Here is a 27,467-nt window from a genome sequence, read left to right on the forward strand (position 1 = left end):
GGTGCCGCGGAGACCAGAAGGGCCAGGTCCTGTTTGCTCTCACCTCTGTGCTTCCTTTCGCAAATCTCTGCCTTTCACAGGCTCACTTCTCTCCCACCCTCCCACCCCATTTTATTGGTCCCAGGGAAGGGCAAGATCTGAGACTCATAACCAGTCCTTGACCGAGGCAGTCTGACCACAGGTTGAGAGGTTCTCTGTGCAAGTTTGTACAGAAAGGAAGAAATGCCGGCTGAGGCCAGCCTCGGGGCGGACAGAGGAGAAAGAAAGGGGGGCAGGCAGCACCGTCAGATGCGGGGCAGTGGGTCAGGGGTCCAGGCTTACGTTCCAGACGGGGACGGGGATGGATGTGCCAGCGTGGAGCCCACCTTCCGGCCGCGGCTGGTGCGAGACGGGATTGCCGCGTGAAGAAGACGCACCGCCTGTAGGATGACGCTGGGAGGTCACGCCTGCTGGATGTTCAAACTCTAAGGGCAGACTTCCACTGGGGCCATGGTCAACTCCCAGGGCCAGGACATGGAGATAAAGCAGCAGAAGGGAAAATACCAGTAGCAAAATAGGCCAAGTGCCAAAAAAAAGAATTACACGAGGAGGGTGTGTCGTGTGATGAAGGTGCCCGCAGACTCTCCCCTCCACGTCACCTCCTCATGCAGGACTCAGGGACCCCCAAGGTGCCCCCTGAGAGCTGGGGCATCGTGGGCACAAGACCTGAGGGGCTGGGACAGGCCCCTGTGTGCGGACGTGCGCACCTGCGTGCACGCCACGTACGGCTGCCCATTATCTACAAAAGGTGACGGTTCGACATGACTGAAATGGTTTGACCGAATCAATTCTTTGATGATTGACCCAGGCCAGAAGTGGAAAGCACATGCAACTCACAGCATAGTCTTGTACCCGTCGTGGTGGCTTCCTGGATGTCCTGTGTTGGTAGGGATTGTGAGGCAGGATCTTGGCTCGGGAAGAGTTCTGAATGTAGCAGATGGTCCCCCCTGACTTGCGTCTGGAAGCTGCTCGGTTCCGTCCATGTGGCCCAAAGGGCACCATGTGTGGCCAGCACGCCATCCTTTTCTGAGCCCCATTTCTTACCATTTTGTTTCTTTTACAAAATGGCAACACCACAAACAAAAGAAGAGAGCAGCATTGTTCTTTGAGGGCCACTTGGGTGGGACAAGCATGTTGAAAGTGTGGAGGGGGTGGGGCTTGGTGACAGAAACCAGGTGGCAGTGTGTCCTCGACTCCTTCCACGCAGCGGAGGGGAGCGGGTGAGGCTTAACCAAGAGGGAGGTTGTGTGCAGGGACTGTCAGTTACACGGGTGTGACCGCATGATCTCCAGGTGGACCAGGCTGCCAGCACGTGCATCTCCCATTGCCCTCGTGCGTAGAAGGATTCTGAAGGGAGTTGGGGGCCGGACCCCTGGGCTCCCAGCAGTCATTACACAGGCGCTGGCTTTGGCGAGGGACACAGCAGGGCAGTTGGGAGGAGTCTTCAGACAACCTCTGGACCTTGGAGCTAACACAGAACGGTGGGAATGAGCCGCGGGGACCATTTACCACTGGACCCACTGCTGCCCCATCAGGAGGGGCGGCAGCTTATTAGTCCCGTGAAGTACTGGCTGTAGGATGTGCCCTGGCCCGCCTTCCAGGTGCAAGCTAAGTGTGTTCCAAAATGCAGATGCAGGGGCTTCCTGGGCTGGGCAGGTTCCGAATCTGCCTGAGAGGGAGACACACACACACACGCACACACTCACACACACACTCTCACACTCACACACACACCCCACCCCAGGGCAGTCTGTCTCCTGCCAGCCCTGGGTGGTGGGCTTTGCTCCAGGTCTTGGTGGTGTCCAGCTCACAGGGTGCTGGCCTTCTCAGAGACCAGATCACCCTCTAGGATGGGCACAGTGACCTGGAGACAGAGCCCCCTGGAATTCTGCTGTTAAAGTCCTGACAGTGTTTCCATGGGAATGAGACAGTTACAGAGAGTGAGCCTCCACCTCTCCCCCCGCCCCCGGAAATGGAAGAGGACAGTCCAGACAATAAGTGATGTGTCCCCAACTTCCCTGGGGGCGCAGTGGTTGAGAATCCGCCTGCCAATGCAGGGGACATGGGTTCGAGCCCTGGTCCGGGAAGATCCCACATGCCACGGAGCAACTAAGCCCGTGTGCCACAACTACCAAGCCTGCGCTCAGAGCCCGCGAGCCACAGCTACTGAAGCCCACGTGCCTAGAGCCCGTGCTCCACAACAAGAGAAGCCACCGCAGTGAGAAGCCCGCGCACCGCGACGAAGAGTAGCTCCCCGCTCGCCACAACTAGAGAAAGCCCGCGCGCAGCAACGAAGACCCAACGCAGCCAAAAATAAAATAAATTAAAAAAAAAAAAAGTGACATGTCCCCAGAAGAAATATCAAAGGGGAGACGGCTCTCCCACAGCCGTCACCCCCTCCCTGTACTGTTGCTGCTCCTGAGCTGAGAAGGATTGTTGCATTTTTAAAGATCTGTAAAAATAAATAAACAAAAACGACCCCGACCCCGACCCCGCCCCCGACCCCGAAGCAAGGCTACTGCCCGCAAGGCCACTGTCTGGTGGCCCTTCGCCGTGATGGCTTGTGACCCTGCTCTGCAGTGTCAACACATCAGGTATTAAAATGCAGAGGATTTCTGGGTTTCTCCATAGGGTCTAATCTCACAACCACCATCCTGTTTTAGTTTCTTGAAACAAGCACCTGATTTATATTCAGAGAAATGTGTGTGAACAGACAGTTCTAAAGCCAGTACTTCTACATGTCCAATTCAACAATCGCATTTTCAAAAACAAAGTTGACACGACAGTTTTTTTTTAATGACAAGTTATTTTCACGTGGGAAACACCAGTTGAGAGCAGTAAAATCTGAGGGACTAAGAGACCATCTGCCCGTGTGCTGGTAGCTGAGCAACCCACCAAGGTGCTGTTGGGCGCTGGCCAGCTCACCTCCTCACCCCCTTTTCTGAGGCTGCTGCCCCTGGACTCGTCCCAGGCCATGGCTGGTGGCATTTGGCCTCATTTAAAGGCACCAGGTGAGCAGCTGGGCTCTTTTCTCCTGAATCTGCAGTACTTTCTGTAATTCATCCCTTTTTATGCTTAAAATAAATGTGCAGAGTACTAAAAATAAAACAAACAAATAACCTTAAGTACATTTCCCCCCAGGGAAACAAGTATGTGCACGACTAATATTCCCCTCACCACCAAACTATTTCAGAGACTGTAGTAGATGCTGGAATGTTCACGCACAGCCACCACAGTGGGTATCGGAACATTTCCAACGAACAGCTTACTTCTTTGGTCACACAGGCACACCTCATTTTATTGGCACTTCCCAGATATTGCAGTTTTGTTATTTTTTAAACAAATGGCAGGTTTGTGGCAGCCCCGTATCGAGTGAGTCTGTCGGCGCCATTTTTCCCAGCAGCCCTTGCTCACTTCACGTCTCTGTGTTACATTTGGATAATTCTTGAAATATTTCAGACTCTCTACCAGCAGGAAGGTCATGACTTGATAAAGGCTCAGATGATGGTCAGCATTTTTTAGCAGTATTTTGAAATTAAGGTATGTGTGTTGTTTTTTAGACATAATGCTGCTTAATAGACTAGTACAGTATAGTATAAACGTAACTTACATGCACTGGGGACCCCCAGCGTTCCCGTGACTCGTTTTATAGTGATACCCGCTTTATTGCGGTGGTCTGGAACTGAAGCCACAGGAGCTCCGAGGTGTGCCCGTGTATTAGATTTTATAGGGAGGGGCCCATCATTACGTGGCTGTTTCCTCCTTCAGGGGGCTGGCTGAAAACCATGCCCCCCCACCCCGTCCGCTCGGTGGGTTCCCAGCGGGTTCCAGGGGCACAGGCTGTGTCTGTTCCTGGTGCCCGGTCCCCTCCCATACCCCACCCAGCTGGCTCTCCTGGTCAGTTCCCGTATCCTCCCGCTGCCCTTGACAGTCAGAGATTCTGTCCTGTTCACTCTGTTCACCAGCACTGTGCTTATTATTGGCCCACAACGGGCTTTGCTAAATGCTTGCTGAGTGGTGCTTCTGAAGACCAAGGTTTTATTGCCCCAGTGTAGGGAGCTAACAGAGAAATGGGGAGCGGCGAACACAGGGGGAGAACCCTTGCCAAATACTACTAAGAGCCAAACTGTGTCACAGGTGGAGTGTCAGTCAGATCCATTCCCCTGTGTTCCTCTATTGCTTGCTTGCATGGAAGTCCCCGTCTGAGATTAGAGACACACCGTACACGTGGATAAATATTGAGACGGTTACTGGGACTCACAAAATCTTCTCCCTGGGGCAGTATGAGTAGCACCGTCCAGAACTTGGTATCTTGTGAGCTCTTCAGACTTGGGAAGAATAATTACTACCCTGGATCTCCCAGAGTACCTGGAATTGTGACAGAGTGTTAAGGGGAATCCTGGTCTTCATGTGGGAATTTGAGCGAATTGAGGGAATTTCTTTCATTCTCTGCTTACTGTGGTCTTGGTTCTTCCTTGTCGTTGAATTTCACTTTGAGACTCTCCCTCAATGTGCAAGTCCCCAGACAGAGTCGCCAGTGTAACACAGCAGAGCTTGGTTGGTGTTCAGGGCACACAGGTAGTGTTCCGGGAGCCTGACGGCTGCCGCATATCAGCTCCCGCTCACCTTCGCTGTGGCTGCAGAGGCAGGTGGTGGTGTCCGTTGAGTTTTCACTCAAGGGAGCTGAGGCACCAGCCGCTACTGAAGCCGCACAGGGTCGCCCAGCTCAGAGGCAGACCCTTGGCGGGCGGCTTCGAGCCCGTTCCTCTGCACTGCGCTCCCCTTGCCTGGATACACACACTCTGCTGTCCTGAAATGGCCACAGCCCGCCTGACGGCTCAGCACCCACGTTCAGGGGCCTCAGCGGGACCTCAGGTCACCAGGTCTCCTGCGTGCTGGGCCGTGCCGGCCCCTGCAGGCTGCCTGTCCCTTGGAACAGCTGCTGAGTTATTGGGGAAAGTACTGAGTTCAGTGGAGGACAGTATGTAAACTTTGGGGGTGGGTCCTAACTTCCAAAGACAGCTTTGCAGGGAAGTCTGAGTGTGTGGAGCCAGGGCAGCCTGAATGGGCCTGGGGCTCTGAGCCCAAGGGAGCGGGCTGCGGGCCCAGGCGCCAGCATCACACCTGGAGTGTGAGCTGAGGACAGCAAAGTCCAGGCTTCCCTTTCCAGAGAGCGTCCCGTGTCCACCACAGAGCCCGTGGACATCTTCACAAGAAGAAGGATGCTTTGGGCTCCAGGACCTGCCTGCCTCTTGGGCTGCTGGTATCGCAGGGCACGTTTTATTCTTTGCAGTACCTGAGGTTCTGCCACTGTGATTACAGAGAACATTTTGTTGGGTTAATCCTATCTTACAGCCATTTTAGTGTTTTTTTGCAGGGGAAAAGCTAATAAAACTTACGAAAGTGGAATTGGGCCTGTCCCTGGACGTTGATGATTGGAGATTGGTCCAGGCCAGCCAGCCTGCACCTTCCCAGGGTTTCTGTGTTTATTTTAGTCGTGAGAAGATAGCACTTGGAAGAGAGAACTCTTAATGGGTTTCATGTGTTAAGCTGCTGATTTACCTTTTTCTCAAAGTTCTTGGAAGTAAAGATGTGAAGAAATTGAATTTAACTCTTGGGCAACAAACCACTTCCCCAAACATTAATTTTCCGGCTTCTTTTTTGAGCAGCAGTACCGTTTTTACAAAATGTTTTAAGTAGATCTCTGATACATCATGGTGTCCTGTTAATAAAACTTGTACAAGTTCTAGTTTATAAGTTTCTGACTCATTGCTTATCAGAGACAGCAATAAAGCTGTTTTATGAACACAGAATAGGGCTTAAGGGGCTCCTGTTTCAGTTTTATATCTGCCTTTTCATCCAATTAATTTTTGATTTTATTGATGTCAAGAAAACCTGAGCTACACAGGTGACACTTAAATATATATATATGTATAAATGTATATATACATATTCACCTTATTCGCCATTTCAAGGTACTCTTCCATTAAATACATCCAGAAGTGTTGAAGTAGTAGGAATAGTAGCACTCTTGAAATTCCAGGTTGAATCAATGAAGGCAGTGACTCTCATTCCATAGAAGTGTTCAGGTAGGAGCCCCGCCCCCCGGACCACGGTCAGCACCGAGTGCACTGTGACATCGCCAAGAGCCAGCTGGTTAACTGTCTCCTTGTTGTTGCTTAAATTACTTGCATCACACAAAAAACTGTCACCGCACGTGTGCCCGGCTTGTCCCTCACGGAAGGTGGGACATGTCCCCAAGCAGGTTGCTTGCTTGTGCAATCTTCATGATTTTCAGTCGCAAACAAATGCAGGATGAGATTTTTAAAAGGCCAGGGCGAGGCCGCGACTTTCCCCGTATCCCAGCAGGTGGGTTCTGCCTCCGCCCAGGTTCCCTGATGCAGCAAGAGCCGCCATCTTGGTCTCTGGGTTAGTGTGTAACATACCTGCCATGTGACAGCCGTTTCAACACCAGTTGTACGTATGTAAAAATGCTTATTACATTGGCCATTTCCTAACACCCTGAAGTGGCCCTGGAGTGTGCTCCTGGGGGTGCACCTTGGGCCCTGCTGTGGGATGAGAGCCCCGTCTTGGCTGGCGTGGCAGCTTTTCACCACGGCCTTGGCTTTGCTCCATCCTTAAAGTGACGTTGAGAGTCTGTCTTTTTCTCTTGGAAGATCATGGGCTGTTTTGATCTGCAGGTTCCTATCTTCTTGCATTTCAAGAAAATGCCTCTGTATTTTATCTCCGAATAGTCTTGGAGCTCTTTTGTTGGGGAGTTGTTGTCAGAGGTGCCGTTGATCCTTTTGTTAGTTTCATTTGTCTTCCTGTCAGTTAACTTCTGTCTTTTTCATCCTGACGGAGTTTATTTCAAGCCATTCCTCCATGTCGGAATTTCAGCTTTGAGCGGTGTTTCTTCTCTCCCTTACTTTTTCACCTTGTATTCGTCCGTTCCAAAATGTTGGTTTGGTCCTCAGTTCTAGAGGTTCCCATTTCTTCCCTCATTGTTTCGGTTTCTTCTCCCTGGAGTTCTTGTCTTGTTCAGTGTCTGTTCGTAAGTGGCATTAGGGAGGGAAGTGATCAGAAGGGATTTCCTTCTGCTTTTTGAGTTTTGTTTCCTCCTCCATTGGCTCTTTGGGTTTTGCGGGCTCCCTTGCAACCCGCCTCCCCTTTTATTTTGGCTGCGCTGCACGGCTTTCAGGATTTCATTTCTCCGACCGGGGATTGAACCCCGGGCCGTGGCAGTGAAAGCCCGGAGTCCTAACCAGTAGGCCACCGGGGAACTCCCGCGATCCCTCCGTGTCTTTTTCCCCTTGCCCTATCTTTGCATGATAGTCTCACCATCTCTTCAGCTTTTTCCTCCCCTTTGCTGAGATTGGCGCTGTCTCGACTGTAGTCAAGGGCAGGGATACACGCACTGCCCAGGCCGTTTACGTAGGCTGGCCACTCGTCCTGGGTCAGGTATGGGACGTGGGGAGCCCCCTGCCATCTGGTTTCCTGGGGCAGGACACAGGCTAGAGGAGACATCCCTGGCCCAGAGGGATGGCGCAGTCTGCCCGAGTTCCCATTTCCCAGACCTCCGTCACACCCCCGGCCCCCTGCAGGGAAGCACGGAAGGCTGAGGCTGGATGTTGACTTTCCCTGAGAATCGCAGTGTATCATGAGTCCCTTTGTCCTCTGAGGGCATCTCCTCCAGACAGAGGTGAGCTGCCCTGACACACAGGGCGCTTGCAGTCCGTAGGAATTTGCTGGATGCCCTGCGCCAGGTCCCCTGCCTCCGCGCGGGCTGGGCGGGGGTTGTGTTATACTGTCACTCCCTGCGGGGGCCCCTCCTTGCAGTCTGGGGATCGCAGGCACTTTGCCTGCAGAGAGCCCTGGCGGCTGCTCGTTTGGGAACCTCCTAACCGTCAGGGGACAGGCACAAAGGCCATGCGGCCCCTTCCTGAGCACCCCCTCCCTGGGGGATCTGGAGCCACTCTGCACCCCGTGCTGGAGTCCTCCTGTTCATTCTTGAGGTCAGTGTTTTCGAGGTTGCTTCTGTAAAGCTTGGCTTCTTTTCTTGGTGGATGGTGAACTTTTTATCTGGCCTTTACTCCCCCCCCCCTCATTTTATTAGACATGGAAGAAAGGAAATTTGGTTATAGCAAAGTTCAAATCTTTCGTCTTACCCTGGAACTTTGACTTCTGTCTCAGTCTTCCTTCTTTATTTTACTCAGGTCTGGGTGAAAAGAAGTTGTTAAAGACCGAGGCCTGTGTGTTAAACCCCATTTCACCTGAAGTCATAAGCGTGAGCATTTCACCCGTGAACTTACCAGTCACCACGCATTAATTAGATCCTTAGTGTTAGTACATTTTTATAGTAGTCCCTGCCCTCCCTTTTTTTTTTTTTTTTGCGGTACGCGGGCCTCTCACTGCTGTGGCCCCTCCCGTTGTGGAGCACAGGCTCCGGATGCGCAGGCTCAGCGGCCATGGCTCACGGGCCCAGCCGCTCCGTGGCACGTGGGATCTTCCCAGACCGGGGCACGAACCCGTGTCCCCTGCATCGGCAGGCGGACTCTCAACCACTGCGCCACCAGGGAAGCCCTGCCCTCCCCTTTTTTAAACAGTGTAAGTTTTTTAAAACTTGGCAGGGGAAATGAAGTCTGATTTGGTTAAATTTTGTAAACGGACGTGTAACCAGTAAAACTTTTCTTCCCCAGTGTAAAAATAATAATGGGATCCAAAATTCCTTTTAAATGTCATGATATGAAACTTCTCCAAAACCTCAGTAATAGGTACCTGACTTCAGTATTTTGATCAAAGTTAAAAGAGCAAAATTAATTTTAAAGCCTTTCTGGCACATTCATGATCAGACTTTTCATATTCTCCCGGGGAGAAATGAAAATATTCATAGTTGTCTCCAGTGTAGTCCTCTCATCCCGCCAGTCCTAAATAATTAGGGAACAACAACATTTACAGATATTTGTTCTGGGGCTAAGTAAGAAGAAAATTTTAGGCAAATGTTACAAATGACAAGAATCTCTAAACCATTCCTCAGGGAAAATCAGGTGCTCCTGAGCTGGGGCCTCATGAGGGTGACAAGATGTGAGGCCAGCTTGCAGCTGTGGGGAGGGTCTTAGCGGCTTGACTTTGTCTGATCAGATGCTGAAATAATGCCCCCCCTCCTCTTTCTTATGGAAAAGGGAAATAGCGTGCTCCACAAATGCACTTTTAAACTCAAGAATGATATTCATCCTTTGCTTATGCGTGGAAAAGTAAAGATGGAAATCAGCAGGAAAAAAAAATGAAACATGTTACTGAGTCCAAGCTCGTACGGCTCACCACACAACAGGCCAATAATCGAGAGATGAGTTGCTGGGGCAAGGAAGAGAGACTTTATTCAGAAAGTCCGCAAACCGAGAAGATGCTGGACTCGTGTCCCAAAGAACCATCCTGCCTGAGTTAGAATTCAGGCTCCTTTTATCCTAGAAGGGGAGGGAGTAAAGTCAGACGCTTACTGGTTCCCATCAGCTTCCGGAGGGGATGTGTTCATTTCCTCCTTCCTGCGGTCATTCACAGGTGGGCCTGGTCAGGATGTTTCCTGTGAGCTAAACAAAAGTATTTTAGCTTAATGCTCATCACCTGGGAGGCAGGGTTCCCAGAGATGGGCCATTATGTATCATTTAAGCTTATAGGCAACATCCCTTTAATGATTAACTTGTAATAGAATACAAAAGTTTCTTCCCTGTGACACAAAGTGATAGGCAGGTCTATTTCTTTTTAGTTTCCTAAGCACAGGGATGATTACCATTTGGGGCTGAAGGCAGTTCCCTTCCGGAGCTGTGAGTGGAGCGAGGAAAAGACATCCTCAGCCCCACTGCCCTGCATTCTCGGTGTTGCCCTGTGGGTGCTAGGAAATTACACGAAAGATTCCAAGCTCGTCTGTGGACACTGAGTGCCGTGAACTGTCTGAGCAGAAATCCACAGGGAAGAGGGCAGAGGTGAGAATCAGTCAGCACTTCCGGGTTTGGGTCTCATGCCTGCTGGCTGTGGGGGTTTGGTCAGTGTCTGAACTTCTTTTCCAGCCAAGTTAGATGTGGAGGTTGATGGTGATATTTGCATCACAAGATGCTGTGAGGAACAACGGACATGATGTGGGAAGAGAAGTGCTTTGTAAAGTATTACAAGGCTTGCTGTTGCCTGGAGAGCTGTTAATGATAGGATAATAAATTTTAGTCCAATTAGCCAAAAAGACAGAAATGTCAAACATCTGTTGCAGTGTTTACTCCCAACAAGATTTTTTTTTTTTTTTTGAGAATAGGAAAATTTGATTTTCTTTTTTTCCCCCTTAAAGCAGAAATGCCAACCCAGGTGAGATGGTTATACCTCCTTCAGTGTAGACAGCCCTTATATTTAATAGGGCTCCATTGTAGGTCCATCCTGCCTAGCTTGAGCTTAAAGAGTAGAGGGAACCCAGTTGTTTTTACCTACGCCAGCATCCCAGATTCAAAACTGGTTCCCCCAGCATGAGATCAGGACTCAGGGTAGTAACCTTGAAACCTTGATACTGATTGGTTACCAGTGGATTATAAGGGGCCCCCTTGAGTCTTCTTTTCAAGATATTAAAGAAACAAAACAACTGACCTTTTCTTCCTGGTGTGCTATTCACAACACATCCAGCATCCCTGTTCTTGGTAGGTATATTCAGGTCCATCTTTTACTCATTTTTGGAAGAAATTAAGACCCTGACTTGCTTAACAAGGCAAGCTGAAGGGCAAACAAAGTTTCCCAGGGCAATTTTCTGGAAACTCTGAAAACTAGACTTCGGGTGAACCAGAAATTTAATAAATTGCATGTGAGGTTGAGTTCAGACAAGAAGAATGTCCCCTCTGTGTGCTCTAACGAGATGCAAACACTTCTGTCCAGCGAGACTCAGTTGCGAACATCAAAGCCCAGAGGTGAACTCGGTTCTGCTCACTTATCTCTACCTGTTTGCTGCATACTTAATGTGGTGCTCTCTACCTCTGCTGCCCTCACGGCATCTCTGGAAGGAGCAGACTTAAGTGCGGGAGGGATCTCCGTTTTCCCTTCTCATGGGGATGTCAGCACAGGTACAGAGCCCTTGTGCCCCTGTGTACTCGGTGGGCAGGCAGCTGTGTGGGGGACACTGCACACGTATGCACGGGTGGGCCGAGCCAAGGGCATGTTGATCGTTCCCAATACAGGGGTCAGATTTGGGTACACGTTCTAAAAGTAAAACTACCCCCCAGGTACTTTAATGTCATGTAATAGTATTTGGCAGTCAGAGACGGTTGACGATTATTCGTGTAACAAGTTTATAGCATGGGCCACAGGCCAGGCTGTGCGTTAAATGCTGGGAATACAAAGCTCGGTGCAACAGACCTGCTAGCCCTCTGTATCCACAGATTCGTTCAGCCACGGATCTGAAACACTCAAAAAAAAAAAAAATTACAGGAAGTTTCAAAAAGCAAAACTTGAATTTGTCTCACGCTGGCAGCCAGTTACGTAACATTTATGTTGAACTTAGAGCTATTTACGCGGTATGTATACCGTTCGAGATATTATAGGTAATCTGGAGATGATTTAAAGTATACGGGAGGGTGTGTGTAGGTTATATGAAAATACTGCACCATTTTGTATAAGGGATTTTGGAACTAGTCTCCTGTGGAGTCTGAGGGATGACTGTAATTGGAAATAGGATTGTAAAATAGGCATTTAAAAATCTGCATTAGAAATGAAGCTGGATGTAGAGTTTGGTAGTGTGCTCTAATATTTCGGTAGGGAAAGATCTAACGGCTGGGATGGATGGCGGCTTTGAATTTCAGATAATGAGAGAGGTGGCCCCTGGGGAGTGTAGACCAGCTTGGTACCACCCCCACCTTCATCCCAAGGTTTTTTCCCTTTGTGTCTCTAAAGTGAACTGTAGAAAACGGATTTTAAAGTCGAATTTTATTTACCTGCTGGGCTGTGTTTCTCCAGTACCCAGTTGTCTATGTTCCCGTTGAGCCTGCTGACAATCTATCCGCAGTAGGAGTTTATTTTTTATATATAATTTTATTAATCATAGTCTTACTTTTTCACAATCTGGGTGCTTAAACACCTGGCTGAATTTTATCTAACCAAACCTTTGGGTTCATGGCAAATGCATTTGAGTGTTTCATTTTTGTTTCCTGATGTATAACACCAGAGAAAACACAGAAGTCCATTGCAAGTGTCTAATATTTGCAATTGTAAAATATTGAAGAGACATACTAATTGCATATCTTAGGGGGGAAATGAAAAGTGATTTTAGAATTGGAAGGGGCCTTAAGGATGGAGGAGAGAATCACCCCTCCTTTTAGAGCTGATGAAAATTAGATCCAGAGGCCTCTGCTTGAGGTTACAAAGCAGAGGAGCAGAAAGAACTCTGTGCAAACCTTTCTTAACTTTAGTATCGTTATTCAGCTATCTGGACACATAAGTTGGGGTCGTGACTCTACAAAAATATGTGAAAGAAAGTGAATGAACGAATAGATGTGAAATTCATCCAACAAGCCCTTACCCTGTAAGACACACGAGGGCATAGAGACCCAGGGGAGGAGCAGGGCCATCAGCGGGCGTCATTCCGGGAGAGCTGCGTGGTGACGCCCACCGGGTGCCTGCTCCCCAGGGAGATGGGGGGAGGCGGCTGGCAGCGGAGGGGTGCTGGTACTGCGGGACCTCCCCCCTCCTTCTCTGGAGACCACGCGGACTAGTGAGGAATTGGCCGTGTGAGACCAGCGTGCCCAGGGCAGCTGTGAAGGCTCGTGGAGGTCGAACCTGAGTTCATCAGACCAGGGCTGGCCTCCATGCGCTCAGATGCTGGGCGTCACGGCTCGTTTGGGGGAGCTGCGGGGCACAGGGACCGTGAATCACTGTGGAACTTCTACAGCCAGATGCGCAGGTGCAGAGCGGGCCTCAGCCCGTCTGGTCCAGCGCGCATGCGCTCTGTACCCCGCCCCCCGGCCCTCAGATGTGTTTCCCTCCGTCCGTTCTCCACGGAGTCTGCCCTCCTTTTTCGGTGTCGGCGGTGAGGGGGATCAAAATGAGAGTTCCTCCATTTTAAAGTTGGAAAGTTTTCTTCGGTTTTTGAAGTTTTGCTCTTTAAGCACGTGCATCTTGCCTGTGACGGGGTGCCCGGGGCGGAGGGTGGGGGGGAATGCGGGGCGGGGGCGGCCGTGTGCGCATGCGTGCTCGCTTCCGGAGGCGACCTCCCCGCGGGCCGCCCCAGCCTCACGTGGCAGAGGCCCACCTGCGGACACTTCTTAGGGGTGCGGTGAGGTGAGGTGGGGTGGTTTGGGACGGGGAGTCTAGTTTCTGCTTCTCGGGCGCTGGGATGGCCCAAACCCCGGACTCTCGGAGGGAAGGTCCGCGTCGTCGAGGGGCCACTGTGGCGGAGAGCCAGGTGTGACTCCGGGGGGCAGGGGGCCGACACCCAGCCTCTGGGGCCGGTGGGGAAGCTCCAGCAGCGAGGTTCGCGGGCTTCCAGTTATTCGGGGTTAGCTGGTGATTCTGGAAGGCCTCTGTGCCGAGGAGCTGAAGTGAGCGCCGGTGCTGGCGTGTTCCCCTCGAGACCACGAGTTCCGAAGCCCAGTGAGGGGTGACTGCCGCAGGCTCAGAGCCCAGAGCGTGGGAAGGTCGTTTGTCTCTGGAGGTGGCAGAGGGCGTGGCAGAGGGACCCAGAAGTGGACGTATTTCCCGCTGCCCAGGGGAGGCCTAGCAGTCCGAACCGGGGCGCTGAGGGGAGATGCTTGAGGCACCTGGGCGTGGGCGGGGTCAGCCCCTGCCGCCTTCACGTGGCCACCCCCGTACCCCCAGTGTTCCGGCGGGGCCCCTGGTGGTCTCTCGCTAACCCAGCGTGGTCTCTAACGCTCTCCGTCCGCCAGCTGCGCTGCTGTGTCTCCACCTGTGCGGAGCTGCCATCCAGTAGTTTGTGTCTAACCCGTGTGTGGTAGTTGAGCACCCTTCCCTTACCTGTGAACTGTGAACACGGAAACACCATCCCCATGCTGTTCTATGTTTTCCTTCCAAGAACTGGGTTTCTCTTGAGGAGAATACAGATTCTCAGCCCTTGAATTTGTCAACGTGCTGGAGACCAGGCCCCTGATCAGCAGATACAATTCGTTTCGGTTTTGTGAACCCAACGAGAGAACAATTTCCGGGCTGTCTGTTTCTGGACTCGGTATCAGCGTGTTCCCAGGGAGAGAGAATTCCTGAATTTACACACAAAGCCTGCATTAAAATCCCACGCTTCTGAGCCACGAGTGATCCTGGCGTTGCATGGAGGCTGTGTATTCTAACTAGAAAGGAACACGGGTTCTTAAGGATGGATATTTGAATCTGAGTTCAGTAGTTCTTTTAAAGTCCAGGGGTCCCTGGAGGCAGAGCCGCAGCCCACTCCTACTAAACACTCAGGGCTGCCGCCAGGGCCACAGCCGAGGGTGTATTTTTCCACAAGCGAAGCCCACGTCTGTTTGCCCTCCCCTCGCTCTGTCTTTCCCGCGTAACAAGATTTTTTGTGTGTGTGTGGCAGGTGGCAGATTCAAGAAAGAGATTGTTGTTGACGGACAGAGCTATCTGCTGCTGATCAGGGATGAAGGGGGCCCTCCAGAGGCACAGGTGAGTACTGCGTGCACGCTGGTGACCCGCTTTCACCTGGGCCTCCCTGGGAAGGGTCTGACTCCACAGGTGCTTCTAAGAAGTCGGTCAGGTGCATACAAGAAAAGGTGAGAGAGAGGCCCCAGGAAAATGCTTTCTGTGCTGAGGTTTTTCTCATCCCTGAGAGACTAATTCCGTTGTTCCTTCAGACAGAAACCTAGAGGGAAGTTCGGGCTGTGTGGCTGATTTTCACTTTGCGGTTTTTTTTTTTTTTTTTTTTTTTTTTTTTTTTGCGGTACGCGGGCCTCTCACTGTTGCGGCCTCTCCCGTTGCGGAGCACAGGCTCCGGACGCGCAGGCTCAGCGGCCATGGCTCACGGGCCCAGCCGCTCCGCAGCATGTGGGATCTTCCCGGACCGGGGCACGAACCCGCGTCCCCTGCATCAGCAGGCGGACTCCCAACCACTGCACCACCAGGGAAGCCCCACTTTGCGTTTTTTAAGAAGGAAGGAAGAGCAGAATCTGCACTGATTTGTCCATTCAGCTGAATTGACATCTGGAAGTGTCTGTAGCCCTTTTTTTCTCCTTTTATCCTGTGTTTGATCTCTAGAGCAGTACAGTCATTTAGAAAGTTGGATGGGATTTGGAAATCTGAGCACTACTGCCAGTCTGCCCACCAGGCTTCTCAGCCCGGATCGTTCTCCGCCGCAAACCAGGATGCAGCACAGTGTGATTTCTTTGAAAGTTCCTTGAAAAATGGGTGTTGTGGAGGAAAAAAAAACCAGCATGAGTGTGGAAAACCTTTTTCTTCGGTTTACTTACTCTAGTTTATTACTGTACTTATATAATTCACTAGCTGAACACTTTGAAGGGACCGAGGGCTAGTAATAGTCAAGACCCATTAATGCGAACTTAATATTAAAAATTTTCTCTGGCGTTCTTTCTTGAACTTACCCTTTGGTGAAAGCGCGACACAGGATTATTGGTGATTTAAGCGAACGATGTTGAATATGGAGGTTGTTAAAGTTCTAGAACTCCATACACTGAGGTGTATGCAGCTCTACAGAAAAATGGCATGGATTCACCATGTTTTAGTGAGTCTAAAATGCCACTGATTATAAGCTATACCAGTATTTAAAAGAAAAATGCTGTCAAACTGTGAAACAAAGCAGTCCATAAGGTATGTTCTGATAGCAAAGACGTTAGTTAAAGTGTGGAAAAGATTTGTTTTCGCTTTGCTGAAACAGCATAGTCGATGAGAGTAAGGAAACACTGAAGACATGTTAAACATGAAAAAAAGTAGGTTACGGAGCTGTGAGAGCTCGGGTTCAGCGCACGTCTGTTACTTTATACTTACGCAGGACAGGGTGTGATGTCTGACACCGTCCTAGAAGGTTCATGATGGTGCTGAAAGCTCAATCACTTTTTCTGAGTGGTCCTTCACCCGTGGGACGTCTGTCCTGCTATCACAAGGGTTCCCTCCGAGACAGGTGGTAATAGGAGAATGACGTAGGTAAAGTGTGGGTGTCACCTGGGGTGATTTTCCGCTTTTCTAGCTTGTAAATGTTTTGGAGTGACCAGGGGCAATCTCCCATGTAAAGAGCACACCTTAGCTCTGACATAAAGAATCTAAGAAGAAAGTTGAGAGACGTACAGAAGCACATGTTGGAGCTGGTGTAGTGGCTTCAGAGGCACTGCTGTCCCGGGATGCTGCCAGGGATGGGATGCTGGGGGGCCCAGGGCTGCAGAGACACGGCGCTTCCCCTGACGCCAGTCGCGGAGCAGTGAGCAGGCTGCCCTGGGCCAGAGTTTAACCGCAGTGAGACCAGTCTCCAGGCCCACACTGGAGAGGGAACTCCAGCCCGAGGAATTAGGGGCTCGGAGCACTGCCCCACCCTGAAGTTTTCATCAGCCATGATTGCTGTTGGGGTTGCCTTTTTAATGAAAGTATTTTTGGGGGGTGGTTCTCTTATTACGAAGCTCAGGCCCAGTGTTCCCCACATCCCCAGACGGTGACATTAAAAATCCCAGGGGTTTTTCTCTCCAGTGGTATGTACCCTCTGAGAAGCATCTTTCCTCTAGGAAGCACGTATTCCTATGGAATACATCTTTTCCGTAGCCTCAGATGCTTAGGACATGTGATGTCATTCGACACAGAATCATTTTCCTTCCTTTTAGTCCCTGATTAATTAAAGAATTGGCTTTTAAGAATAAAACAAAAAAACTTAAGGCCTGTGATCAGTAATGGAGCCCTTGTTGTAAGTTTCTTCTCGTGTCTGGAAAGCACACATATTGTGAATCGGTAACCCTGGTTGAGCCCCCTGCCCCGCCACCTTCCCTGAGTGGTGCAGCTCACTTAATCCTCGAGATGACCCTGGGAGACGATGCTCTGAACGTTCCCGTCACCAAGGACGCTGACGCCCTGAGATCTCACGGCATCAGGGCACAGGCCGAGGTGGCCGGCCCACACCCCCGCCCCGCCGGGGGTAGAACTAGGGCCCCCAGGAGGTCTCTGTCTTGGTCCCTGGCCGTGAGTTTCCCTGAGGACCAGTCCCTTATTCTAGCACATACTTCCCACAGAAGCATCATTAGGCTAGAAGCTTACCCTGGTTAAAGTGCAGATTTCTGCTTTGAGGGGATGTCAAATGGAGCCTTTCAAAACTAGGCCGAGTGTACTCGGACATTCAAGGAAAAGAGCTGTTTTCAAGTCACCACTCCTAGGCACATGTGAGCATGATGTTTGTTTCCACTGTGCAGATCATGTCATATAGTCTGCGAAGGTCATGACGGCTTCATGAGTGAAGTTGCAGGATTTTGTGGATACTGGTGTCCTATTAGGTAGTGTGAAAACTCTGCCAGTTAACTGGGTTTTTGGGGTTTTTTTTTTTTGCAGTTGGTGGAGAAGCCGCTGGGGTGGATGGGGGACATCTGTGGAGTGCCCACTGCTCACTAGGCCCTGGGGCTCTCAGGATGCACCCTTGAGAGGATGTGGCCTGGTTTGCATTTCCTCTGCACGGAGGGTCAGGTGGTTGTCAGTTTTGGGAGGTGCGGGCTGGTCCCAGGGACCACAAGCATTCATAAGGTGCTCGTGGGCGTGGGGAAGCTGACTTCTCCCCGATTCTTGGGAAGAGAAAGGAAAACACATCTCAAGGTAGAGAAGGGGAGAAGGAGATGCCGTGTCAGCCTGAGTCCTGGGCCCTCAGGAGGCATCAGCCAGTCCCAAGGCTACTGGCCCCAAGTTCTCTTTCTCATTTAGTTTCATATTTATCGTTTGAACTTCAGGTGTATTTACGTTTTGTTGCATAAAATCTCCATTTGTAACTGAATACGCTCTTCATTTATGTGTGGAAGTCAGAGCTGAACTCACTAAAAATTTCACCAGACATTAGAGCTGATGCCTTGACCAGCAGAACTTATGTGGGAGCTGCAGGTTCTTTTAGACAAAGCATGTAGGGCATTTTTTTTTTTTTTTTTTTTTTTTGATTTCACTTGGGACTTTCATCCAAGAGAAGGGTCTCTGGCGCTAAGTCTCTTCCTCAGCGCCACCTCTGTGACCCTGGGAGCCCTGGGAAGCTGCTGAGCTCCCAGGACCCTCTCCTCTCTTGGCTCCAGCTTTACAAGAAGGTTATGGGTGTTCCACGAGATAACGTGTGCTTGAGGGTGTGGTTATTTGCCAGGGAGAGGATCTGATGTGAGTTCAGCTGGATGCAAGAAAAACGAGAATAAAATGGCGGGGTCGGGCCGTTGTGGGGTTTTCACTGTTTTCCCCTAAGTTTTGTGCAATGCTTTTGTTAATTTCTCCGGCAGTGAGTCATGATTTCCTTGAAGGGTGCTGGGAATAATCAGGGACGGCTGATCTTTACAATACGAAGGCCTCACATGTTGAGGGAGTAGTTGGCCCTGGAGGTGGAGGATTTCTGAGCCGTGGGCACCCAGAGGAAGAGCCCCATCTCAGGGGTCCAGCACGGCTTCCTGGGCGGCCTTCTTGGGGAGTTTGGGGTGAAACAGGAAGCTGCAAGGCCGCCCTCCGTGCCTATCTCCAGGTCGGCTCTGCTGTGCGCGGGGTTTGCCTTCCATTGGCCGAGTCGGGCCAGAGGGTAGACACTCCCTTGGGGAAGGATGTCTGGTTTTACTCTGGAGACAGCGTGGCCTGGGTGGGAAGGGGCTGAGGGCCGTCACAGGCGTGTTGTGCGAGGATGAGAAGGGCGTTCGTGACGCCCCAGCGATGCGCTATAAGACGTCGGACGTGGCCCGGCTGGAGGCGTGTCTGCCGGCCTTTCGTCCTGTGTTCATGAAGGTGACCCCATGCTGCTCCTTTGCCTTTTTCTCGTGAGCTCCTCACTCAATATCTCCTGCTCACCTGCCTTTCTTTTCTCCCCAGTTTGCCATGTGGGTGGACGCTGTTATATTTGTCTTCAGCTTGGAGGATGAGATAAGTTTCCAGACGGTCTACCACTACTACAGCCGGATGGCCAACTACCGGAACACGAGTGAGATTCCGCTGGTCCTGGTGGGAACCCAGGGTGAGTGGTGCCCGAGGGCAGGTTGTGCTTCTATGGCTCCAGCAGCTGAGCAGTAAGTGATTCCTGGCCTGTGTTTTCAGAGTGGAGGGGTTTGGAAACGGTTTAAAGCAGCAGTAATTTCCTACTGAAGGCTCCCTTTTTACAGTGAGCATCCGTGAAACTGAAACTGTCACACTTCCTGATTTGATTCCGTGGAGAAGTCACTTGGCAACTTCAAAACAAAACACCCCCCCTACACTCCCAAGTGCTCTAATTTCTATATTAGGATATCTTAATTCTCTCTGTTACAAAATAATATATAAGCGCCCCAAAAGGTTATTTGTGTTAACCTTTGTACCTTTAATACTGATTTCTGATATAATGCAGAGTTTTGTTTTATTCTGCTCTATTTCTTAATGTCTTATGGGCTGTATCTCATTTTTAGCAGATCCCTTAGAAAGCATAGAATCTTACCATGTGGGTACGTTTTGTGCTTTTTTCTAGGACACTTAAAACTTGGTCTTTTAGTAAAGTGACATCACTTACTATATGCCCTTGATCATAGATTCATTTATGTGCTGGTACCTGCCACTGGGGACTTAACTAAGGAGTCATACAGAATGTTTTTAAAAGTCAGATGAAGGTTAACTTTAAAACTGCTTTGTCAGAAAAATGGGGAACTTAAAAAATATAATCATGTCAAGAAACACTGGATTTTCCTTTCATTTTTTGGTGCAGGTTCTGTTTTTGTTAATTCCTTTAGAATGAGCACATCTGGTCTGCCCTTGCATGCCCTGATGTAAGACTTTTCCAAATAAGAAACCAGCTGCGTCAAACAAGCAAGAACAATTAGCTGCATGCGTGGCACCAGATCTAATATAACTGAGAGCTCTGGCGGGGTAATCCGCTGCCTTGGCAGGATAAGCCTGAATCGTGGAGTGTGTGTGTGTGTGTTGGGAGAAAAAAGTGTGGAATAAACTAAAGTCATCTGCTCAGGGTGCTAGATGTAAAACGTGAGGGTTGGGTTTTCATGGAGAGAACTTCATTGCCAGTCCCCACCCCACCCCCCTTTTTTTGGCTGCATTGGGTCTTTGTTGCTGTGCGCGGGCTTTCTCTAGTTGCAATGAGCTGGGGCTACTCTTCGTTGCGGTGTGGTGGCTCCTCTTGTTGTGGAGCACAGGCTCTAGGCACACGGGCTCAGTAGTTGTGTCTCGTGGGCTCTAGAGCGCAGGCTCAGTAGTTACGATGCATAGGCTTAGTTGCTCCACGGCATGTGGGATCTTCCCGGCCCAGGGCTCGAACCCGTGTCCCCTGCATTGGCAGGCGGATTCTTAACCACTGCACCACCAGGGAAGTCTCCCCTCTTTTTTTTTTTTTTTTTTTTTAATAGCATATATGTCGTGGCCAGCGGTCTCACACCTGAAACCTTCAGAGCAGAGGTGGATTTAGACCAACATGGGACGTGAGAGTTTTTTATGCCCGAAGCGCCCTCTAGTGGTCACTGGGAGACAAGGCACGCCAGTAAAAAGCCCTTGGTTCTTGTTCGGATGTGCAGAATTGGCATATTTGAGTTGGCCTCCTGAAAATTCTTAATACGTAATATTTTATAGTGGGCAGCTCTTCTAAAGAAGACCTTGCTTCAAGCTGCCTTGAAATCGACATCGAGGCAGTTAATTTCCAGTAAGCGCCTCTTCCTGCAGGCCTACTGAGGGCATTTCTGAGCCAAAGCAGGGTCTGTATGGGCGGCTCCTTACCAGCCGCCTGGGTTCAGGGGATCTGTGTTCAGGATGCAGAATGCCTTTCTGCGGTGGACTCACCGGGATAAAGGGCAGGTAGGTTTTCAATCCAGGCGAGAAAGGTAATTTTGATCAGTTTGTTGTCTTTCTACACAGCAGTGTTTTGGGTAGTAGGGGTGGCGAGTCTGGGGTCCCTGCACGGGGCCGTGCAAACCCTGCATCACTCGCTCCAGGCCGCTGTTGACCTTGACGCTACCAGGCCTTGAAGGGAGGAAGTCCCGTAAGGCAGTGGGGGCATCTGTGGGCACACCAGTGTCGAGTGCGTGGTTGCTTTTGTTCCTGATGTTTCCACATGTGGCCAGTTTTCCTGAGGTCCTGCTGGGATTGCAGATGCATATCTCTCCCTGCTGCGGACCTTGGAGATAAGTGCAGCCTCTGTGTCTCCCGCCCCAGCTGAAGGAAGGCACATCTTCACCTCCCACCAGGATGGTGGATGGTCTGTGTCTCAGGGAGGCCTGGGGATGGCTCCACAGAGGCTCTGGGGAAGCCCTGATGTGGAGGAACCGGCCCCCTTTTATTCCCTCTAGTTTTATAAGCGTCTGTCGATTGAGGGCCATGTACCTGCAAGGTACACCTGGGAGCTTGCACCCAGCGAGCACCTGGGAGCACTGCTGGAGGGCTTGTTCCCTGTCCCCTCATATTCATTTGTGAGACCTGTTTGGACTTCAGCAAAGCCATGTCCCAAAGGAGCAGGACGGGAATGTTATCAGTTAGGGACAGTCCTCACCTGAGGGCTCCTCGTGGTCATCAGCCAGACCTCTAATTCCCAGAGCACCCTGGAAGCCCCCGTGGCAGGAAGGTGGAGTGAGTGTGGGCTTCTGGAAGGTTCCACCCGTAGGTACCATTAGCTCGTTTCGCTTTCTGTGAAGCCACGCTTGTCCTGATGCTGTACAGGCTGCGTGGGGTGCCAGAGACAACGGCTGAGGAGATCTCAGGTTTCCCTCCCAGCTGGTCGGGGCTGGTGGCCTCAAGATAGGAGATTATGGGATGGAGAAGATGGAGAAGAATTAAGACAATTCCTGAAGGGTACGTGGGGTGTGGGGCCTTACCCAGAGGTGGGGGGACGTGTTCTCTCCCGGGTACCATCGGGGAGCTGGAGGATGTTCCTAAGAGGACGAGGTGATGGTGTGATGTCTCTTAAACATCTGTTTTAAAGACTTGAAGATCACCTTGATTGGAGGGCGAAGCCCGAGCTGTAAAAAGATGCAGAGTCACAAGAGGAATGAAAAACAAGACCAGAAGAGCATTCAAGTGTAGGGTCTGCTTCTGACACATGACAATGTATCTTGGAAGGAAGCTGAGATGGGACAGAAATGAGTGGGCACCCACCGGGGAAGGAGGGCCTGGGGGATTATGGGATCAGGATAAATCTGAAGCGGGATTCATGCTCTGTGGCGTGTATTTTCTAGTTTATACCAAAGCACTGGAAAATTCTGGGTTTCTAACTTTTTTTCTACTGTTTTCTTAAAAGATGTTTACACCTTAAAAAAAAAAACTTGTTTTCCTTAAGTGTTACGAAATCCAAGTCAAATTTCTTATTCTGTAAGGTAAGAAGACAGGACGAGATAGTGTTTGAAGAAATCCCTCTAACAGGCCCTGCCAGGGAATGTTCTGGAACATCCGTTTGAGGTGGCTCCGGTCATTGTCAGGAGAAGGGTCCTGAATCATAGTTTCTCTAGGAGTAATTCAGAACTATCGGTTAAACCTATTCCGTGGGACTAGGAAAAAAAGAAAAAATAGGGAGTAAGGAGAAGAGAAAGAGGGAGGAAAATCAATAAATTATTCCCTCAAGATGTCCCTTTTGTTTACTACTTCCAGGGATTTGAGTGCCTCAGGCACTTCCTGTGCAACAGCAGACGTTTAAAAGGTTGTCACTGTCTTGTGTGACTTACACTGCTTTTCCCTGGACTAGTACAGAAAATGCCGGTGGCGGGTTTTTGGTTCAAGAGATGTTGAGCGTTTCCTGTAACTCAGGAGCTTTCGTGCCCTCGGGGAAAATGCCACGTCAGGAGCAGCCCTGTAACGTGTGTGTCCTCGCAGGGTAGCACGCCGGCCGGAACGCCTCAGCCCGTCCTCTGGTCCTGTGTGCGGGGCGTGTGGCTGCCCCCCAGTTACTCAGTAGTAACAGAACGAACGGGAGAGGGCCTCGTGGATGCCGAGCTGAAAGAAAAGAAGGGCTGCATTTCTTTTTATTAGGAGACTAGTGGCCGGTGCCTGACATGTGTTTCGCGGCTCAGATGCCCCCATCTGTACACAGGTCCTGAAGGAGGTGAGGGGTGTCTCCCAGCCAAGCCATCTTTTTTTTTCTTTTTGATGACGACCGCTTTTAAAGTCTTTATTGAATTTGTTACAATATTGCTTCTATTTTATGTTGTTTTTTTTTTTGGCCGCGAGGCATGTGGGATCTCAGCTCCCTGATCGGGGATCGAACCCGCACCCCGTGCCTTGGAAGGCGAGGTCTTAACCACTGGACTGCCAGGGAAGTCCCCCACCCGAGCCACCTGTTAAGAGCCAACGTGGCTCGCACACTAGTCTGCGACACCCCCTCCGGTGCCCCAGGCCCCCTCCCACTCCTGCCTCGCCCTTGGGTCCCCCTTAAATGCTCGGCGCTCTGCCGCCCCCTGCCCCAGGCACCCTCCCCCACCCGCCACCTGCTGCAGGTGTGGCTTCTCTGACCCCTGCCCTGTGACCCAGCTCCTACCCTACGTCCCATCCTACACCCATCGTCCTTCCTCATTTGTGTCTTACTTATTTTCTGCCTCCCTCCCCAGCTGACCTAATGTCCCCTCTGTGAGAGCACAGAGTTTTGTTCCCTGGGGGGCATCCCTGTGCCTAGAACTGGGCCAGGCACCCAACAGGGCTCCATGAGCGTGTGTCCAGCGGGCAGATGGAGGGCGTGCGTTTCCCGGGTGCCGTGTGCCGAGAAGGTCACCACACGTAGTGACCGTGTGGTTTTCCTTGTTAAAGCATTTTCCTCTGGAGCCACATTTAACTCGTACCCTTTCCTTCTGGTCTTCAGGGACATTCTTTTATTTCATATTCAGAAGCAGGATCCTCTGAAACACCTGATCGTTGTGGTGTCTGGGATGATTATTTCGGGGATAAACGGTGTTTTGAAAACTCCAGGTCCTGAAAAGAATCCCAGCAGTGCTGAGCGTGGGGCAGGTTTTGAGCTTCTGGGGGCCGTGAGTGGTGGGACGTCCCCAGGCCGCCCATGGTCACCATGTCGCCGCTTCTTGTCGGTCTGTTGCAGATGCCATCAGCTCCACCAACCCGCGGGTCATCGATGACGCCAGGGCGCGGAAGCTCTCCAGCGACCTCAAGAGGTGCACGTACTACGAGACGTGCGCCACGTACGGGCTGAACGTGGAGAGGGTCTTCCAGGACGGTAAATACTCGTGCTGTGCCTGCAGCATCCATTCACCTCACACCGGTCACTGGTCCACGCGGATGACGTGACCCCGAGCGCTCCCTACAGGGAGGGGGACCCTCAGCCCCGGGTCGTGTTCAGGGGGTGCGCTGAGCGTCCACCCTGAAACAGTCCTGTGTGTACCACTGGTGACCTCTTTCTGCACAGGATGAAGCATTTCTCAAATGGTTATTTACGCACAGGACGTGTCAGACACACACACGCATCATTTCTGCTTCACTGCAGATGCTCACTCTTTATTCAGCCCCATTTAAAAAAAAAGGTTTAAGTATTTCATGCTGGGTTTGGAGGAGAGTAAGCAGAAAAGAGAGAGAGTCAAGTATGGCCAGAAGTAAGTACGCCTTAGGGCCGGTGGCTGGGAGTGAGCGCCAGCATTTGGGAACTGTGTCTTTGCCTCCTTCTTGATCCCTCACCTCCAGGACAGCCGCCCCTCAGGTGGGAAATTCTCCTGCCGGAGCAGAGGTCCCCCCGTACACAACTGTGATGGCAGACGTCAGGCCTGGAGGGCGGGGGAGAGAGCAGGTGGGGATGAGAGGGAAGCGGGGGGGCGGGGTCTGTAGCGGGGAAGGTGGTCTCTGGTCTAGTGGGGTCGGGGAGGGTCTGGGGTAGGTTAGCATCAAAGACCCGGGAGAAGGATGCTCCCGGCAGAGGGTTTTGTTTCTGATGGGCCTCATGGGGCTCCTAGGCCCCCTCCTCTTCTGGGTTAATCTGGTTTAGACCTACCTCTGCATCCCCAGCTCTGTGCCGGGGCTCGTTGGGGGCTGAGCAGGGCAGCCAGGCTCGGTCTCCTTGGAGGCCGCCCTTGCTCCTGGGGTCGTGGAGGCCTTGCCCTGGGGAGACTGTTAATGCCAGGAAGAGTAGTAATGATGGGGTCCTCCCAGCACTTCCCCAAACCGGGCAGGTTATGCTTTTTTTTAAATGTCCAAACGAGCTTTCAGAGAAAATTATAGGAATTGCACACTCTCGCCATTTTATTAAATTTCAAAGATTGTGTCCATTTTTTAACTTTGCATTTTCTTCCACTTTCCTTAGCAGCCAGTTCCTTTTCTAAGCTTGCCATCTCTTTCCTCTTATCCGCCTCCCAGATAATTATCAGCCTTTTCTATCTTTCAGTACATTTATCCGATTTAGTCCCTATACGTCACATTCCCCTCCCAGCTCAGGAGTCTACCGAGAACAGCCCCCAGTCCCCAGGGCTCTGCGTCCCCTTTGTCCTTTACCGCACATTTACGTGGGCCTCCTCGGGCCCTGCCCACCCGTGCTCGGGAGCAGACCCCACTTAAAAGCCGTGAAGGATGACGCAAGGAAGCCTGTGGGGCTCTCCCGAGGGGTGGGCTCCAGTGGGCGAGGTCGCCGTTTGCCCCAATAGTGGAAACCCCTGTGATGGTTAAAGTGGAGTATTAACAGATGAAAGGTCTGCAAACTAGGGCCCAGGGGCCAAACCTGGCCAACAGCCTGTTTCTATAAACAGACTTTTCTGTTTACAGGCTGCGGGAGGGGTGGGCTGGGCTGCTCTTGGGTGTTGCCGCAGAGTTGAGTGGTTCCAGCGGGACCTTTTGGCGAAGAAAGCCTGAGATACTCTGTGGCCTTTTACAGAAAGTCTGCCCATCCCTGACGTAGAGGATCGGCATTTAGTTGCGTGGATGAGTTTCTTCTCCACAGTGATTGCTTTCCTTGTACGTTGATGGAGGTTTGCAAATGTGAACTTCCCATAAATAAATGAACTCCTCTTATACATAGTAAACTAACTAGTGCTCGGGGATGACAAGGTGTGGAGCTTCCCTGCCCAGCACCCAGGGGATCCCAGGCAGTGGGCAGGGGCCAGTGTGCAGGGGCCGCTTCCCTGTCATCCTCAAGCTGGAAGCTGGCAAGGGGAGCATGAGGAAGGACCTTTCCAAAAGTCATTGGTTAAAATACCAGTGTTTCCTTGCTGTGACGGCTCCTCAGTGATTCCACTGGTGAACCATATTACACTCGAAGTGTGAGTTTTCACAGGCCTGCGAGATTTCCAGAACATTTTGTTATTACTTTAGAAACGATACATTCCCGTTGAGTATTTGGATTGTACAAAGTCTGCATGATACTGCATCTTCTGTGACTGTTGTGATTTTATTCTTAAAATATTTCTATTTACGTGAAGGTTGTTTCTAAAATAAGATTGCGGTTACTCTGCATGTTTGCTGTGGTAATTAGATGGTAAACCTTTTTATTTGTTAATCGTAAACTCTTGAATTGTTAGTGGTGAGAGTAGTGGCTCACCGAATGGGGAATATCCTCAGTACTTGGAAATCATTAGCAATAACCGTCCATTTTAATCTTCAAGGGAAGAAAAGAAAAAAAAAAAAAACCAACCTGGAAGGTTTATCGCTAAAGAACTCAGGGCTCAGAAAGGTCAGGTACCTTGACCACAGGTACTCGCGTGGAGTGGACCCCAATCTTGGGAGCCGGGAGCCTAGAGCCTTAACCATTTTGTCATTAAAACAGAGCATCTGGGTCCTGCCCACATACCCGGGGCAGGCTGGGGGCAGGGTACACTTTCACCGCACAGGTTCACTGCCCACTCACGGACTCGGTGTATCTGGATTTCTTTTTTTGACTTCAGGGCTTTCTCTATGCCCTAGGGCTTACTTTTATTTGTGTAGTTTTTATATCTTTGCATGGTAGAAAATTTTTTTAAAAAGCATGTGACTTCTGTGTAACCATTAGCTTATCGATCAGAGAAGCATCCAGACCCGGTGTGTTACCCCAGCTCCGACCTCCACCTGCTCTTGCAGGCCGAGCTCCCGATCAACTGGCTGCCCAGCTCTGCTTTGTACGAGACCAGGGACCTTAGTCTTTGCTTCTCTAAGTGTCCTAACACAGAAGACAGAATGTGAAAATAGTGGAGAAACAGGATGGTTTTGCTGGTGTAGTCATATCTCCTGGAAGGTGATTCAGGAGGGAGGTTCTCTGTTCGCTTCTCGGTATCAGGAGGAAGCGAAGCAGGTTGGTTGTTGCATTCGTTCATTCATTCCCTTAGTTGAGCACCAGCCTTCCTCATGCCTGGAAGCACAGTCAGGGCCCCCGTCTTGGTGAAGTGAAAGTC

The 27,467-nt window shown here is 50.8% G+C and overlaps 1 protein-coding gene across 5 annotated transcripts in view; it reads left to right on the forward strand.

Moving 5' to 3' along the window:
* The window catches only part of AGAP1 (ArfGAP with GTPase domain, ankyrin repeat and PH domain 1), a 558,850-nt gene that overhangs the window by 203,115 nt on the left and 328,268 nt on the right, over positions 1–27,467 (forward strand). For all 5 annotated transcript variants that reach the window (XM_082841396.1, XM_082841398.1, XM_082841397.1 and 2 more), the window contains exons 4-6: positions 14,591–14,676; positions 19,036–19,177; positions 24,206–24,340. In XM_082841396.1, the coding sequence (XP_082697522.1) occupies positions 14,591–14,676; positions 19,036–19,177; positions 24,206–24,340 (363 nt within the window). The remainder of the gene's footprint in view (positions 1–14,590; positions 14,677–19,035; positions 19,178–24,205; positions 24,341–27,467) is intronic.

The sequence above is a fragment of the Leucopleurus acutus genome (assembly GCF_964270905.1).
Source record: "Leucopleurus acutus genome assembly, chromosome: 6".
NCBI classification, from domain to species: domain Eukaryota; kingdom Metazoa; phylum Chordata; class Mammalia; order Artiodactyla; family Delphinidae; genus Leucopleurus; species Leucopleurus acutus.